This window comes from Hemicordylus capensis, chromosome 5 (assembly GCF_027244095.1).
Source record: "Hemicordylus capensis ecotype Gifberg chromosome 5, rHemCap1.1.pri, whole genome shotgun sequence".
Lineage (NCBI taxonomy): Eukaryota > Metazoa > Chordata > Lepidosauria > Squamata > Cordylidae > Hemicordylus > Hemicordylus capensis.
In genome coordinates, this window is record NC_069661.1 from 168,322,324 (window position 1) to 168,338,876 (window position 16,553).

Genomic DNA, 16,553 nt, shown 5'->3' on the forward strand with positions numbered 1-16,553 from the left:
GATTTTGACATACGAACGACAAAAAATACCGGAAGTCGTTGCCGGTTTAGATGCAGCTTCCTCGACCTACGAATTTTTAGATGCGGTTTCCTCGACTTACGAGTGTTTCCGGACCTCCGTGGATGCGCTTTTCGACTTACGAAAATTCCGACCTACGAACATGCGTTTGGAACGGATTATCTTCGTAAGTTGAGGGTCCACTGTATTTTGCTTAGCACTACCGCTTGTACTTGCCAATGCTTAGGAAAATGAAACCATGTTGAACATTTTGTAATTCTTCATATTAACCTGATCAGAGGAAAACCCATATTATCAGGTGGCAGAAACATTCAAACATGGCAAGAAGTTGATGATCTTTTAAATTATTAATCTACTGCTCGAAGAGGATAAGCAGGCAGCTCGGTAGATACAGTGAAAGAATCACAATATTTGTGTCCCGCTGGGAGAGTTGACCTGTATTATAGGAACCGCTCCAAGTTCAGAGGTCTTCTCTGACATTACAATTTTCATAGTACACTGTATGTAATCACCAGTGTGATTAGCAAAAGCATATTTAAATAATACGAAACATTGCCCTACAAGGAGTGGGGCATCATACTTAAAAAAAAAAAATTAGCACTTGAGAAAATGAGGAGCAGGTTTCAGTGATGGGTGCTTTGAATATGAAGTACAGTAATACATAATCCCTCAGTCCCCCAAGGCTGCTCCATCACTCCCCTTGTCTTAAATGAAGATTTTAAGAACGCTTGAGTAGAGGTAAGTGAAAGGTCACTGCTGTACACACCATTTGCTTTAACAGGAATGTACTCTAGTACCAATGATCTGCCCAGATCCAGTCCTCCCCACACCCACCACAATGCCCAAATCCATTTGTCCTCTCTTTGGCTCGGCTTGGTTACCCATGGCTGCTGCGTGTTGTACATATTGCAGAGCATTTCACTTTTTTTGCTGAGCAGTGGCTCTACAGCCCTTGATAGTGCTTTGCTAGTCCCATTTTTTCTGCAGGTCCCAAAAAAACAGCCTTTCCTCCATACATGGGAACAGCACATCACATTGGGCACCACCTTAACTTCTGAATACTAAAGTAAAGCTCTTCTTGCTTCCCTGACATCTAGGTGTCTTTAAGACATCATTTTGTTCACCTTGACATGACCGATCAAAAATACTGACTATTCACAGCAACTATGTACTGACTTATTTAAACAGGATATCCAGTTCAACAAATTCTTTGGGTGAGCCATGTGGCTACTTTTGAGCAGAACTGCTACTTATTCCAAATTGCCCCTTCCGTAACCACCAAACACACTTGGACTTCGGACAATTCTCAAGAAATCGCTTTTCATCTTCAAGCTTATCTTCTTAGCATGACTCCATGATTGCTATTTTGTGAGAAGTTTTCCCATTGATCTTTGGGGCAGATGCTTTCATTTGCATGTGTGAACATCTGTCATGCTTTCACATCTTCTGCAACGCACATAGCAACACCAAACAAACTTGCACTCACATCTCTCCACATGTCTGACGACGTGAGTATTGTATCCACGGCCACAGCAAAGGAGGTTGCATCCATCCGGTCCATCTGAAGTCCGGTTGCATTCCCTTCCCTGTGTCCCAGACACTCCCATTTTGTGATCCTCAACACAGTAGTTGGGTGACCGGTTGATATACAGTAGATCTTCTTTATGGATGGGTATCTTTCGCTGGCTTTTGTCTTTCCTGCGTATCTTTTTTTTCAGTCTATCTGAAATCTGGATGCTGTTTTCGTACTTCTCTTTTAAGAAACTGCCAATCTTATCAAACGATGACATCATTTTCCAGCAAGTTTTCAGGGCACACGAGCCAGATACTCCATGACAACGACAATCCACTGACATCAGTTTTGCTACAGCCTGGAGAAAAGATTAAATCACACAGCCCACAATCAAACTTCACCAATTTCTCATGGCCTTTTTTTACTAGGATACTAGTATGCTCATTTCCAATATGCTTCAGGTTGTTGAACATATTCAACTTAGAAGTTGTCTGCTTCTCAGAAATAATGGCCAAGTTCAAAAAAAGGACCATGTGTGAGTGGGAGAGAATTGTGTGCACAACTAAAGCTTAACTTGCTATTTTCACTACAATTGTTAGCACAGCTGAAGAGACAAGCTGTTTTTCAAACGGAATGAAAGGAACTAAACTAAAGGAACAGTACCAGTGAAAAACTTACAGCTGCATGCACGTTCAATGCCAACCTTAGACATTTTCATATCAAAAGTTTAAAAGACAGCCCTTGTTTTCTTAAAATCACCCCTAAACATGCACCGCTTCAGATTTTTATCTGGATTGAAAATAGCATTCCCACGGTAGAAGAGTGGTGCTTATACTGTTGCCGTTACCTGGATGTTCCTGTTCTGAGCCTGGATGCTCCTTGTTAATAAGGCAAGAGGTGCATTTGCCCAACTTAGGTTGGTGCATCAACTATCACTGTTCTTGGAGAGGTCAGATCTGGCTATGGTAAGATATGCCTTACTTACATCACATCTGGATTGCTCCAATATACTCTGCATTTGAAAAGCATTCAGAAACTGTAACTGGTCCAAAATTTGGTGGCTGGAGCCAGAGCCAGCTACTGAAAGCATATTGCAGCATATTCCCATATTGCAGCAGCTGTACTGTCTTCCAGTCTGTTTCCAGGCTCCATTCAAAGTGCTGGTTTTGACCCTTAGAACCCTAACTTGGGACAAGGAGCCTTCTCCTAAATAACCCTGCCCATTAAAGATGTTCTTTGAAGGCCCTTCTCCATATGCCACAATGTGTGAAAAACTTCCTGGCCTTAGTATGCTGTGTGAAAAACTTGTGGCCTTAGTATGCTTCCTTCAGGCCAGCATAGTGTAGAGCACTGACCTACAGCATATCCATTTAGATGCTTGGGCGCCAGCACTATATTGGTCTGAGTACAATTCCACTCTAGCTCTCCTTTTCAAAGGAAGGAGATGCTGCTGGACCAGGGTTAGGGTTGGAGAGGGCAGGTGGCAGGCAATCTGGACAGAGATCTGGAATAGAAAGTGGGGCACAAAAGGCTGCCTGGTGCATTTTATATAACATAAGGAGGTGCAGCATCCCACCACACAGTTCCCAGTCAATTGTAAGGATGGGGATAGGACCCAATCCACATACAGTGGACTGGGCCTAGAAAATCCAGTTGGCAAGCTGCTCCCTAGAAGACATCCATGACTCTATACTAAGAGGAAAGAATAAGAGGGGGGGATGTTCTAATCCATACCAGTCTTCCAGCTTCATTATTATGTAAATTCATGGCTATCAATCCATTTCCATGTTTTCCAGTGATGTTTTTTGTAGGACCATCTAAGAACCTTCTGCTCAACCACATTCCATACTGGATGTCATCAGAACAGCCACCCCAGTGCCAGCCTTCGCTGGCTGATCCACCATGCTGCAGGCTGGTATCACAGGAGCATTCAGTCATATTTCCTGCACTGCACGAATGAGTCACTGAATGCACAAGGCCTGCTGCTGTCACTGCATAGATAAAGGCTGTTTCTTTTGTGCCTGCAAAAGAATGCAAGGAAATCTTATTTGAGAAATCGGGAATGTTCCTACACAGCCAGATTTAGGTGAATGGTGCCAGTTTATAGCTGCCACCATACAACACAAAGTCAGCAAAAGGAGAAAGCTTGGTTACCCTTCAAAGTTAGTTGACTTAAGTCCTACTGAAATCACTGGGACAATTTAGCTGCAACTAACTTTAAGGCTCATTGGATTTGCTCCTAACAATCATTAGTTGAAGGAAGGGAATCCTCCAGAACAAGATGGTAGGGGATCGACAAAAATCGCTCCCCTTCTTGCATGAATGGAACTTGTGCAAGAGCCATTTAGGATCCAACTCATTAATTTTAATGGCACTTAAATGTGACCAATGTTCTCTGGACTGGAGCCAATGTGCTGAGATAACATAAATTAGGGGGTGTGGCACTTCATTAAACTACTTCTGACAAATCTGTAAGCCATGTTGATTAGCAAACTCTGCTTCCAAAGCAAATATATTACTGACATCATTTACAAAGTGGACAGACCGGGTTCTGAAACAGTATCAGACCTTTGTGCAGCTGAAAAACTGCCTTATATAGTAGACTGGTATATCTTGTCCGATCGTGACAACAGCTCTCCCAATTCAGGCACAGCCTTTTCCCAGCACAGCTGCTTGCTTTAAACCCTGAAACTGGGAATGCCAAAGGCTGCATCCGAGACCTTGTGCACGTAAGCATATGCTCAGCCATGGAGCTGCAGCTACTTCCTCGGGATTAAAACTAGCCCTTTCACATGGTGATGCTTTTAGGTTTTGGAGTGCTTATTAGCAAACCCAAGATCTGCAAGCCACACAGTGCTTATGCACAGCCCAGGCCAGCTCTGGCCATAAGTACAATGTCCCATCGTAGGGCTGGAGCACATTTAGTAAAGAACCAACACCACACTAGAAACATGCACCATAACTGCTGTCGTGGTTGTCTATGAAGTATATAGGATGATTTTTGAACTGGGAACAGTTACATCCTATTGAAATTCCACAGAGAAAGCAGGTGAAGATAAACTGCATAACACTTTCTTCTCCAAAAAAATTTCAGCTTAAAGTTGCCTTCCCCATGTTCCTTTTTCACCCGTGGGGCAAAAGATGAGGACTTCATAACCTACCCATCTTAGGATGAAAAAGTAGCTTGGGTAAGGTAATTCTGAGCTGGCAGTGGGGGCAGGGGAGATTCCAAGGAAATGGGAATGTCTTGCTTCACCCACCTTGACTAGTAGCATGCCCGGACTGATGTTGCTTTACAAAACACAGAGAAAAGAAACTTAGGCCCACATATTGTGTGGAATAATGCAGGTGGTGCCAATCTGCCCATGCTGTTGCAGGTTCTTAACAAAGCACATTGCTGATGATCAAGTGATGTGTTTTCAATCTATGTCGCATTTCAGGAGCAGCCTAGAGCAGTGAGGCAGACTGACACCATCTACATTATGCTGCACAACATCTGGGTCACAGAATTTTGTGTAGCATGAAGTTAGGGCCTTGGTTTCATGTGGAAGTCTGCTCAGAGCTGGGCAACTATGTGTGCAGCTTTTGCTGCTGTTGCCTGTGTCACTCTGAGATCCTCCTGAGCTCTTAAGGATTGGTATGTGCAGGAAAGTCCTGCAGCTGCTGCCAGTGATGTGAGTTTTCTGAAAAATTCTGAATGGGAAATTTTTCTGGAGAATGTTCCCATACAGAATTTTCCTTATTTGCATATACTGTTTTAACTGGACATGTTACTGTGCAAATTAGTTCTAAATGGATTGTAATTTTATTTGGCATGTAATTTGCAGTGATGTGGGTGGGACATTTGCTGCAGAAAAATTGGTAGTGGAAAGTGTTCCGCCCCACATGATGGGCTGATGCACCTGTCCAACCAAAATCTTGGCTGACTACCAGAAGGTACACCTCTGAGCTAAAGAAACTCTGCCATTCAGTCAAAGGCAACAACATTTTTAAACGTGTCATTGACATATTTAATCTAGAAAATATCTTGTTAAGAAAAAACAGTTGCAGGATGCCCCAATCCAGACTGGTGCTAGAATACACAAGGGGGGGGGGAAGGGTTAACCTCCCCCCGCTTCTATTTTGCTGCCAGCCCCAGCCCCAGCTGCCTTTTGCCCCCACAGCAGCTATGTGCTTCAACCTTTAAGAGTATTTCTACCAGAGGACATACCACTGTTCAGCTCATAGCCAAAGACAGAGAAAGCAGGAGCTGCAGAGATGGGCAAAGGGTTGGCGACCGAAGCAGATGTATCCAGTGAAAGGAGGCAGTTCCACCGCTCATGTCTGAACTGTTTCTGGCACTCCTGAATGCCCAGCCGTGCTCCTTCGCGAATGCTGGGCAATAGGTAGGGCTTCTTCTTGCACAGGTCCTTTTGGTGGCCATTCAAGGGCAGGTTGGCACAACCCAGTTTCTCCGAGACACCAAAGGAGGCAATGCCCAGCCACCTGCAAAGGCAGCTCCACAGTGAGACCCACATAGCAGACCTTTCATTTGACGCAGACAGACAGACAGAGGGACAGGCACAACAAGGCACAAACGTAGCCACATTGCAGAAACTGTGATCATAAGTGAGAAAAGGCACCAAGAGCAAGGGGCACAACAAGGCACCAAAGATGGTGTCTGTCTCGGTTGGGGCTGGACAACTTCAGCCCTCCAGCTGTTGTTGGACTACAGTTCCCATCATTCCTGATGATTGGTCACTGTGGATGATGGGAGTTGCAGTCCAGTAACAGCTGTAGGGCTGACGTTCTGCAGTAAGGATAGACACCTCACTACTGTTAGAGTAATATTCACAGGCCAACAGCACCAACCCCTCTAGTTTTTTCACTAGTAATGCCAAGAACATCTTTTAATCTCTATTAGGGCACTTCTGAAGGCTGTTAATGCAAAAAAGAAGAAGGGGGGGGTGCTTCCAGGTTTTCCATTGCTTTCCCCCAGCAATGGTAATGAGCCCACAATGGGTGTAGGTGGGGAAGGTAAATGCCACTCTTGCTGAATGTGTGGCAGAGCAACTCTTGCTGCTAGTCCAAAGCAGCCATCAGCAAAGAGATGAGCACAGTCCCATGTGTGGGACTGATTCAATGCCCTGACACTTGCAAAGGCAACACAGAAGACAATTTAAAATCAATTGTCAACACACACCTATTTTATTTGCCCTTTTTTATCTATGGCTGTGGAAAATTCAGACACCATTCTTAGAGTCACTTGGGGAAATGTGCACAAATAAATAAATCTTTTGAAATGAATAATGAATGTCAAACAGCGGGAAAAACAGCACCTCAGGCAGTCAAAACTGACAGAGATACCACTATAGGATAACAACCGCTCGTACTACACATGTAATACACAATACCACATCATGCCTATTCTGGCATAATACTCACAATATTTTTTTGAAGGAATACCTCACATATACTCTTTCCCTGAGTAAACCTCTGAGTGGGCTTATAGCTGTTTGCCAGATCCTGGCCACATAATTATCCCTGGAAATATTACAGGAGGAGCATCACTTGTAGTGAGTTTAGATGAAGCAATTATTCTGAGGTAATTATTCTGAAATAACACAGTCAGGTTGTGTTTAAGGGCATCTTCACACAAGGACTCTGGCAATGCCTTTGAGCCTCACACTATGTGTGTGTGTGCACATATGAATTTTGTTATGTTTTGCTCCTGGAGGCGAAGGGCCCCCTTCCCCATCCGCAGGCTGGTGCCCAGCATTCTCAAGGCCATGATGCGGCTGAGACATGGCCATGGAAGTACTCTCAGACCATCCCACCAAGCTAGGAATTCCCTGCATGGTGGTGGGGAGTTCCTAGGTCAAGTAACCTGGGAGAGGCAGAGGGGAAAGAAGAGGCATGTCTTAGTGGGGCATGGAAGGAGAAATGAACAGCTTGCCCTAGTGCAGTGAAGAAGAGCAGTGGCAGGAAGGTTCATGGGGTGAAGTCATGGTGACAGTGGGGCCAGCATTCGCTGCCCCATGCGCTCTTCCGTGCACCCACACCTGAGGCAACTGTCTCACCCTGCCCATTGGAAGGGCTGCCCCTGACAAGGTGTGGAGCAGAGGTTATTTTAAACTTACCACACATTCTAACAAAAAACAGATTTATATTGTTTCCACACACAGCACCAAAAAGCATCTTTAAGTCATGCTGTGTGTGTGAGATGTGAAGGAGGAGCTGAAAGTTCCTCAAAAGGACAGATGTAAACATAATTCACATTTGGGGGTAACCTAACGCAGTAATTTCAGCCCAGAGACTGAAATTGTCTTTTCTTTAAATTGGCCTGTAATGTAGTATAAAACCTACCAGACACACGTTTTATTTCTCTTCCATCTTACACCATGCATTTATTATAACATTCACTCGTGGAATGTGGCACAAGCAGAAAGGCATTTTAGAAGGCTTTATTTTCACACACCAGGTCTAAATGGCCTTCGGGGCTCTCTCGCACTATTTATGTGAGCGTTTGGTCTTGCCAACAGGCATTAAGGCATTTGTAAGGAGAATGAGCATTCTGGCCAATGCAGGCTTTACTTTTGCATCACAGTTCACAAAAGCGTTTTAAACCATGTGCACCGTTTCGGTTAATAGCGTCCTTTTAAAAAAAAGAGGGTTCAAGGCTGCAGAAGGTGAGAATGCAAAAAGCGCTTTCGTGCCATAGACGCGAGAGAGCCCAAAGCCGCACGTGTGAAAACGGCCACGTGCTGAGTGCAGCTACCTGGCTCCACCCTCCTGGGGCAGGTAAATCCGCGCTCCCACGCCCGGCTCCCACTCAGTTCCCATTCTACTCACATCCAGTTCCCGTGGATGCCGCAGGGACAGAGCTCCAACAGCAGCGCGGTCCACAACACGCACAGTCCAAAGGGTGCCCCTTTCTCCATAGCCAACGCATCGAGGAAGAGCTCCCTTGACAATCGGGGCTCCCTCGGTTGCTCTTTGCTGCTCTCCGTGCCCTGCAGCGACTCTCTGCTGCTTAATCGTCTGCCTTTATACAACAGGGAACTAATGATGATACTGAGATGACCCCTTCAGAATCCTTTCTCCGTTAAGAATCCTTCTTCTGTCTTCCTTTAGCAGGCAGTTTACCTGCGATCCAATGAGGATGATAATGATGACCCATCCGCTACAGTGAGCAAGAAAAAGAGTGTCTTTTTCCGGAGGTGAGAAAAGTTCTAGTGAGCCTTTTCTCTTCTTCCAACTTAAGCTTCGTTTACTCCCTTCCAGCTGCTTCATTGGCTACTAGTCGCGCATAAATTGGAAAAGCTGTTCTTATTGGTCTAAAATCCTTTGGGGCGAGGCACGGAGGATTCCGCCCGCTCGTGCTCTCGTACCTGTGTTCATAATAGTTTAAAATGCAGAACACTGTATTGTAATTACTTTATTATAGATCCCTTTGAACAGCTATGGGAATTCCCTCTTATTCTTGTGAAGCAAAGTATAGCCATCTGCTCTCTGCAAATTTAGGTCTGCGTGTAAAAACAATAATGGTGTAACTTGGCACATGGTGGGAGGAGGAGGAGGAACTGAATTGTAGTGGACTTTGAGTGTCCGTTGTGGGCAGTATTGTTGTTATTTGCTTCAGACACTGTATACACAGGATTTCATTTTATTATAAATTCCCCTCTCATGTGATGATAGATTGTTGTTGTTGTTAAAGTGTTCTGGACCTATAGCAAACTGGTTGAAGTCTGGCTTCTTAGAAAATGCTTATGTAACAAGTATGTGTAGATTTTCAAAAGAAGGTAGAAAATATCTACCAAAGTGCACCCAATATTATTATTATTATTAATTTGGTTTCTATACCGCCCTTCCAAGTTCAAATCCCCATTCAGCCATGATACTTGCTAGATGACTCTGGGCAGTTATGGATGAAGTTTATTCAATCTGTGAGGGAACTTGTCTGAGGACTGTCTCATACTTTGAATTGAATTCCAACCATAAATGCACAGTTCACAGGGTGATTGTACATACTGGCTGCCAGTTATCAGGCCAGTGAGTTATGAATTACATTGGCCAATATCATGTGCGGGATTCTGGTGCCAACGCTCCATTCTGGGCTACACAACATGGAGGAGACCTATGGGAGGAGAGCTGACCTTGTGGTAGCAAGCATGAATTGTCCCCTTTGCTAAGCAGGGTCTGTCCTAGTTTGCATTTGAATGGGAGATGTGTGAGCACTGTAAGATATTCCCCTTGGGGGATGAGGTCGCTCTGAGCACTTGCCTGCAGAAGGTTCCAAGTTCCCTCCCTGGCATCTCCAGGTAGGGCTGAGAGATACTCCTGCCTGCAACCTTGGAGAAGCCGCTGTCAGTCTGTGTAGACAATTCTGAGCTCGCTGGACCTATGGTCTGACTCAGTATAAGGCAGCTTCCTATGTTCCTATGTTCTCTCTCAGCTTAGGCTACCTACTTCACAGGGTTGTTGTGAGGAGAAACTTGAGTATGCTCTGGGCTCCTTGGAGGAAGAGCGGGATATAAAAATGTAATAAATAAATAAATAATACACAGAGAAATAATAAATAAATACAATGGATCCCTGTCCTCGAAGGGCTCACAATCTAAAAAGAAACACAAGACAGACACCAGCAACAGTCACTGGAGGTACTGTGCTGGGGGTGGATAGGGCCAATTATTCTTCCTCTGCTAAATAAAGAGAATCACCACATTAAAAGGTGCCTCTTAGCAGGGATCAAGTAGACATGAGTTGTAGTGTGCTTACATGATAGTATGATTTTAATTTAGAGTTCTTTGAAAAAATGTCTTTGGATTGGATTGATGGAAGGCAAATACAGTCATTTTAAAACATGATTTTCTTAGCTTCTTTTGACTGGTGCATCACTAAAAACAGAAATGTTATCTAAAATTATCCTTAATTCTTCTACAGATTGTTACATTTTCTTTTGAATAGCTTTATGATGGATATTTTTACAAGTTTTATTCATAACTCACTGAGCTTTTTTTTTTTTTTGCCTCTCTTCATGATTTTCCTTAAATAGTCACAAATTGGATTTTGAGTGAATAAACCACCATGAGGTTTTATAATCTGGCAGTATAAAATGGAATAAATCAATATCTGATCTATGATACTGAATAACAGATCAAGATATTTTTATTTGAGAGACAAGAATGGTTAAGTTTGTTTAACACTTAGCTCCAATTACCCCATCTAGAGTCAAGGAGTATCCCCTCCCCCACAAAAAAAAATTCATTTATAATTTTGAGGCTTTTAAATCCCCCCCCCGCATTATGTACTTTGAGTCATGTATCTCTCAGCCTAACTTACCTCACAGGGTTATTGTGAGGATAAAAATAACTATGTATTCTGAGCCCCTTGGAGGAAGAGTGTAAAAGTGTAAAAAATAAAAATAAATAAATAAAATTGACTGGTGAGATAAGTTCCCCCCCACACCAAAATGAATTGTCCATGTGTGGGACATGTAATGTAAATAATTTAAATGACTCTATAGGAGCACTGTATGTAACTTAGAGCATTGCGTTGGACTCTCTGGTTCTTTCCAGCCTTATGGTTCTATGAACTCAAAACAGTCTTTTATGTCATTAGCTTGATTTATATTCTATAATGCTTCAAAGGAAATGTAACTTGCCTGAAGTTAAGGAAGTATGCTTGCCATTATCAGTGCAGAAATCTTCTGGAAATGTGGAGTTGGCAAAGGATGTGAGAGAGGTAGATATTTTCACTTTTTTGAAGTATCACCATTGAAGCATAGGGGCATCATATTCTTCTAGCTTCTGGATTCCACAAACAAAAGTAGACCTATTTAGCTAAGTTAGGCTTCTGAGATGTAGGGTCTGTGTGGCACAGGATAAAATGACAAGATAAAGTGATATTAGATCAGGCACCTTCATATTGCTGTCTTAGGGTCTCTTCATACAAGGTGACAACATTAGAACTGCTTGGCTGGAAAAGACCAAGGCTCCCGAGATTTCTGGGGGTGGGCAAGATGTCTTTGGGAAGCTAACAAGCAGGGAATGAAAATGATTGCCTTGCCTGGGTTCTCCCCCCTCCCACCCGCCACCACTGTGCTCACACATTTTCTGATGTCCGCTCAGTTAATTTTAGATCCTGCTCAGGTTGAATCAGGAAGGTCCCACTCTGAATGCATATTCGCACACCCTGCCTTGATATTGCCACCCAGAACAAAACTAATTCCACACACAGATGAAAAAAAATCAGAATGAACACTGCCCGCCACCTCCACGTGTATACTGCCAGGGCAGAATAAATAGCATCCTGGGCAAGAAGTGCCTTTGCCCCTCACCCCCCCCCCGTTAGTTTGTAGGACTAACCCCCGCTTGTGTAGGACTGCAAAACCTAGCAGTGTGACAGACCCTCCTATCCTCAGGTTTTTCCAACAATGTCCATGAAAAGGCCCCAGAGCCCCTTGATAATTTGCTGCTTTGATGCCAGTGTTCTCCTGTTCCAGTTCTGGGTTCCCAGTGGCGTCTCGCTGGCCTTCTGCAGCTTCACTGCTTCTAGGACACTCAAGAAACAGCAAGCCACCAGTTTGGTGGCTTCTTTAAGTAGGCAACCTGGGTGATTGCCTGGCTCGCCCACGCTAAGTCCAGCATGGAGGTTCCATATAGTTAGCCTGCCTAATAGCAGTTGATAGACTTTTAACATTGCCATTGTTTTAAAAAGCCATCTTAGCTAGTGGCCATTGCCCTCAACACCTGAAAATGAATTTTCTATTGACTATTTGTCATGTGAATATTTTTCTGTCATTTTGTTCCAAACCTATTGTCAATCAACTTCATCGCTTGACCTTAAGTTGTATTCTGAGAGATGGGGTGTGTGTGGGGGGGGCTCTCTCCACTCTCTCCAAACTGTTCATAATTTATATGAATTATTCATAACTCGTAATGTGTAAACCTCTATGAGATGCAAGTTTTTGGTGGTATAGAAATGTGCCAAATAAATTAATACCACATCACCCTTTAGACAAAGAGTCTAAATTTTGCACACAAAATTGAGTGCACCCTATGTAATTCATCATACATGATAGAAGTGCCTATTCTGCCATGCATTAATGTGTCTACATGGCAGCGACTTCTTGGGAAAAGCACCCTTGAAAGACCATGCAATGAAATTCCTGGGAAATGTTTGAGGTTCCACACAGGCTGTACTTTTGTCAATCCACAACAAGCAACATCTGGTTTTGTAAAGCACCAAATGATTGCAAGAGGCAGTAATAATTCCGCCTAGGACTGTGTGGCCTGGAGGAATAAATGTGAGAAGTGTCAGATATCTGAGCACTCTGTTCTGATACTGAATGCAGTTGATTTGGGCCAGATTTTGTTTGAAACAGATTTTACTTGGTTGCATCGAACAACCAATGTATGAGTCATCTATGTTAGGCGTTGGCAAACTTGAGTCCCTGCATGTTGTTGGACTACAACTCCCACCATCCCCAGCCACAATGGTCAAAGGTCATTGTGAGTGGGGGTGATGAGAGCTGTAGTTCAACATCTGGGGACTCAAGTTTGAGAATCCCCGACTTACATGGTTTCATTTGAATCAGCCCCAAAGCCTGAATTCAACTCCAGAGCTCAGTTTAGAAAGGGGGACAAGCAAGGATCCTTGTCCAAGCAAGGATATGATAGAGCTATATAAAATGATCCATGGTACTGAGAAAGTGGATAGAGAAAAAAATGTTCTCCTTCTCTCTTCTTGAAGCAGTTGTACCTAGAGCCACCCAGTGAAATTGAGTAAGAGTAGCTTCAGGTCAGACAAAATGAAATCTTCCTTTACACAACATAATTAGCTCAGAAGATGTGATGGTGGCCCCTGATGGAAATGGCTTTAAAAGAAACATAGAGCACAGGGCTGGACTTGATAGCTACTATCCATGATAACTTTGTGACTCTTTTATGTTGGGAAGTAGATAGCTCTGAAAATGTTATCTCTGTGGCCTGATCAGGGGCGTATCTAGGGTGGGGCAGGCAGGGCACGTGCCCCGGGCACCACTTGAAGGGGCGCTATTTCTTAAAATTAATTAAAAAAAAAAAAAAGCTTCCCAAAAACAAAATGGCCACCGCGCATGCTCAAATGGCCTCTGTGAGGCCCTAGGCCATACCAGGCCTCACAGAGGCCACTTGAGCATACATGATGGCCATTTTGTTTTCAGCTGCCATTAAATTTTTTTTTTTTAAAAAAATGGCCACTGCACATGCTCAAATGGTCCCTGTGAGGCCCTAGAGGCCAGCAGGGGGGAGGGGGGACCTTTGAAGACCCCCAGCCACGGCCTTTAGGAAGCCCCCCGAAGGGGCTACAGGTTATTTTTTTAAAGAAAAATTAATATAATATAAGTCACTGTACACATATTCAGATATGTGACTTGTATGTGACCTTCAGACTTGTATTTTTCAGCTGATATTATGGTAAAGTTATCTGAAAGATGGGTGTCAGATGTTTGGACAGGGGGCGCAATTTCAATGCTCGCCCTAGGTGCTATTTTCCCTAGATACGCCTCTGGGCCTGATTGTGGGCATCCCATCTGACTGGCCATAGTTGAAAACAAGATGCTGGATTTCAGTGTGCCCAGGATCTTTCTTGTGCTCTGATCCATAAAAGAAGAGAAGCCGTAATAAGGAAGATTGCTTTTGTGCAGAGCATCCTTTCCTTACTGCTGAGTAACTCCAAGGAGTTCTTACATAACTGATATTTGGGGATGGTTAGTGGATGTGAATTCCAGAAAGGCTGGCATGCCAGAACCTCTCCTTTTTGAAATTAAGCACTGGGTTTATAAATATAAATTCCCTTTATTCTTACAAGAGTGGCCGTTGTCGCTGGCAGTCTACTGTTGGACAGGGGGTGGGGTGGGGACTCTTTCTTGAGCTCACTTCAGACCCCTAAGAGCAGCAGCTAACAGTAGCAGGAACACCAGAGATTGGGGCAGTGATTTATCCCCATGTCCCCCCACCACCACCGAGATCTCTGAGCTGATCCAGCACCATGTACGCTGCATTCCATCTTGGCCTGTGTCAAGACAGGCCTCGGCCCAGCAGGCGGTGCTTCTTCTTAGGCTTGCCATAGGCTTCTAACGTCAGCAGCTAGCAGCTTTAATTACAGCATCTCTCTTAGCTGTCTTAACAGCCTCACTTTTATTACATTGGGTAACCTGTTGTGAGCCAGGGCCTGACAAATCTCAGGTAGTAGGGCACACATTCTTTTAAAATGTAATTGTAGTATGTAGACTAGGATATTCAGTGGTAGAGTTATTTAATACAATCTTTATTTGTCCCAGTCAGTGCTGTTTCTGTTCTAAGTATGTTAATTGTAAAAGGGATAATGAGAAGCCCATTTAGTTTCCTCCTTCACAACGTCCATCACTAAGCCCCAAAACAAAGTCCAGTACCTTTGTCAAGTGTCCATGGTTTGACTCTTAAATTTTTGGGGTGACTCCTATATCCCAAGAAAATTTGCTAAGGCCTATTGTAAGCTGGATCCTTTAGATTGAAAGGTAAAGTAAAGTTGTGCCGTCCAGTTGGTGTTGACTGCTGACGACCATAGAGCCCTGTGGTTTTCTTTGGTAGAATACAGGAGGGCTTTACCATTTCCTCCTCCTGTGCAGTATGAGATGATGCCTTTCAGCATCTTCCTATATCGCTGCTGCTCAATATAGGTGTTTCCCATAGTCTGGAAACATACCAGTAGGGATTCAAACTGGCAACCTCTTGCTCCCTGGGCAAGTTACTTCCCTGTTGCGCCATTAGGTAGGGTATCATTTAATATTTTACATAAATAAAATAATAAATAAAAAAGCATTCAGACAGTTATCACAAAGCAGGCCATTGTGAAAAGCAGCACCAGAATCCCCCTTCCTCATATGATCCTACAGATCACATTCTCTTAAATTAATTATGCATATTAACAGCATCCAGTAGGGTCAGTCACTGTATGTTGCTCTTTTTAGAGCACAAATGTCAGCGAGTTCACTTTCATTCTCCCTTGTTGAACTGGGTAGCTGTGTGGCTTATTAATGGCACAACAGGCAAACATGTGGTCTGTCCAGCACTGGCCAGCAGGATGCCACACTGGAGACAAGCAGCTTTCCAAAAGGACACTCCAGCTATAATCTGTTGCAGAAGCTGAAGGAGATGATTGATGATTGACCAACAACCAAGCTGTCTCTTCCTTCCTGGGTTCTTCAGACATTCGAACAAATGCACATTGGGTGGAATTAGCATTGTATAAGAACTGCATGGCATTTGTCCATTTTGCATATTTGTAACATATGCAGGTATTCTTGGAGGGGAAGGTATTAACCATGGTATTCTCCTTTTATCTCTCTAATTCTGAATTTGTATTCATTGCTTGTGGATCCTTTCTGTCAAATGTGTGTCTTGTAGAGGATCCACAACACATAGATCTTCCTCAGCAAACACATTCTCCAGCTTCTCTGTTCATTTAGTATGAATGTCTGTTTCTGATACGCAGATCCCAATGGTGGCCTTGTATCTCCCCCGCCCTGCCCACATTTCCCTCTTCACTTCACACAAATACATCAGCCTTTCTTCTTGACCTGACATCACTCTTGCCAGATGTGGCAGCCTACAGAGACCGCTCATGTCTTAAGTGCAGGGATTAGGAATTGAAGGAGGAATTGGGGGAAAGAAATAGTCTGGCAGGGGAACTAGCTTATGTTGCTTGTCTGTAACTAGCTTTATTCTCTCCTGCCAAAGCTGAGTCTACAGATGCAGCAGAATGAGGTGGAAAGGAGGTGATAGACGGCTGCAGTGATAGACGGTACCACTTGATAAAAGCAGTGGAGCATGCCACTTTTGCATGCTGATACTGTAAGGAAAGGGGTTAGAGTTTGTGTGAATGCAGAAATGGATGGTATGAATGACAGGAATTTAGGTGAAATGGCTGAAGAATATGTGACTGAGAGCAAATGCTGTTTAGGGAAAACACCTGGAGACACCATGATTAAGAAGATAGGTGCAGCTCCTGGATAAGGAAA

At 43.7% G+C, this 16,553-nt stretch overlaps 1 protein-coding gene across 1 annotated transcript; it reads right to left on the minus strand.

Moving 5' to 3' along the window:
• Window positions 1-345: 345 nt before the first annotated feature.
• On the minus strand, window positions 346-8,729 carry WNT16 (Wnt family member 16). The gene is made up of 4 exons (XM_053256494.1): window positions 8,363-8,729; window positions 5,742-6,016; window positions 3,266-3,552; window positions 346-1,889 (listed from the first exon to the last, which is right to left on the minus strand). The coding sequence occupies exons 1-4, from the start codon at window positions 8,449-8,451 to the stop codon at window positions 1,425-1,427; spliced, it is 1,116 nt and encodes a 371-aa protein (XP_053112469.1). The 5' UTR covers window positions 8,452-8,729; the 3' UTR covers window positions 346-1,424.
• Between the last annotated feature and the right edge of the window lie 7,824 nt (window positions 8,730-16,553).

Bases quoted from the DNA above. Each gene is read 5' to 3' on its own strand.
- WNT16 (XM_053256494.1), bottom strand. From the start codon at position 8,451: ATGGAGAAAGGGGCACCCTTTGGACTGTGCGTGTTGTGGACCGCGCTG. The intron at 6,017-8,362 runs GTGAGTAGAATG...CTGCCTTTGCAG, and splicing joins GGCATCCACGGGAACTGGAT to GTGGCTGGGCATTGCCTCCT. The intron at 3,553-5,741 runs GTATGTCCTCTG...ATTCTTTTGCAG, and splicing joins TGGCTATGAGCTGAACAGTG to GCACAAAAGAAACAGCCTTT.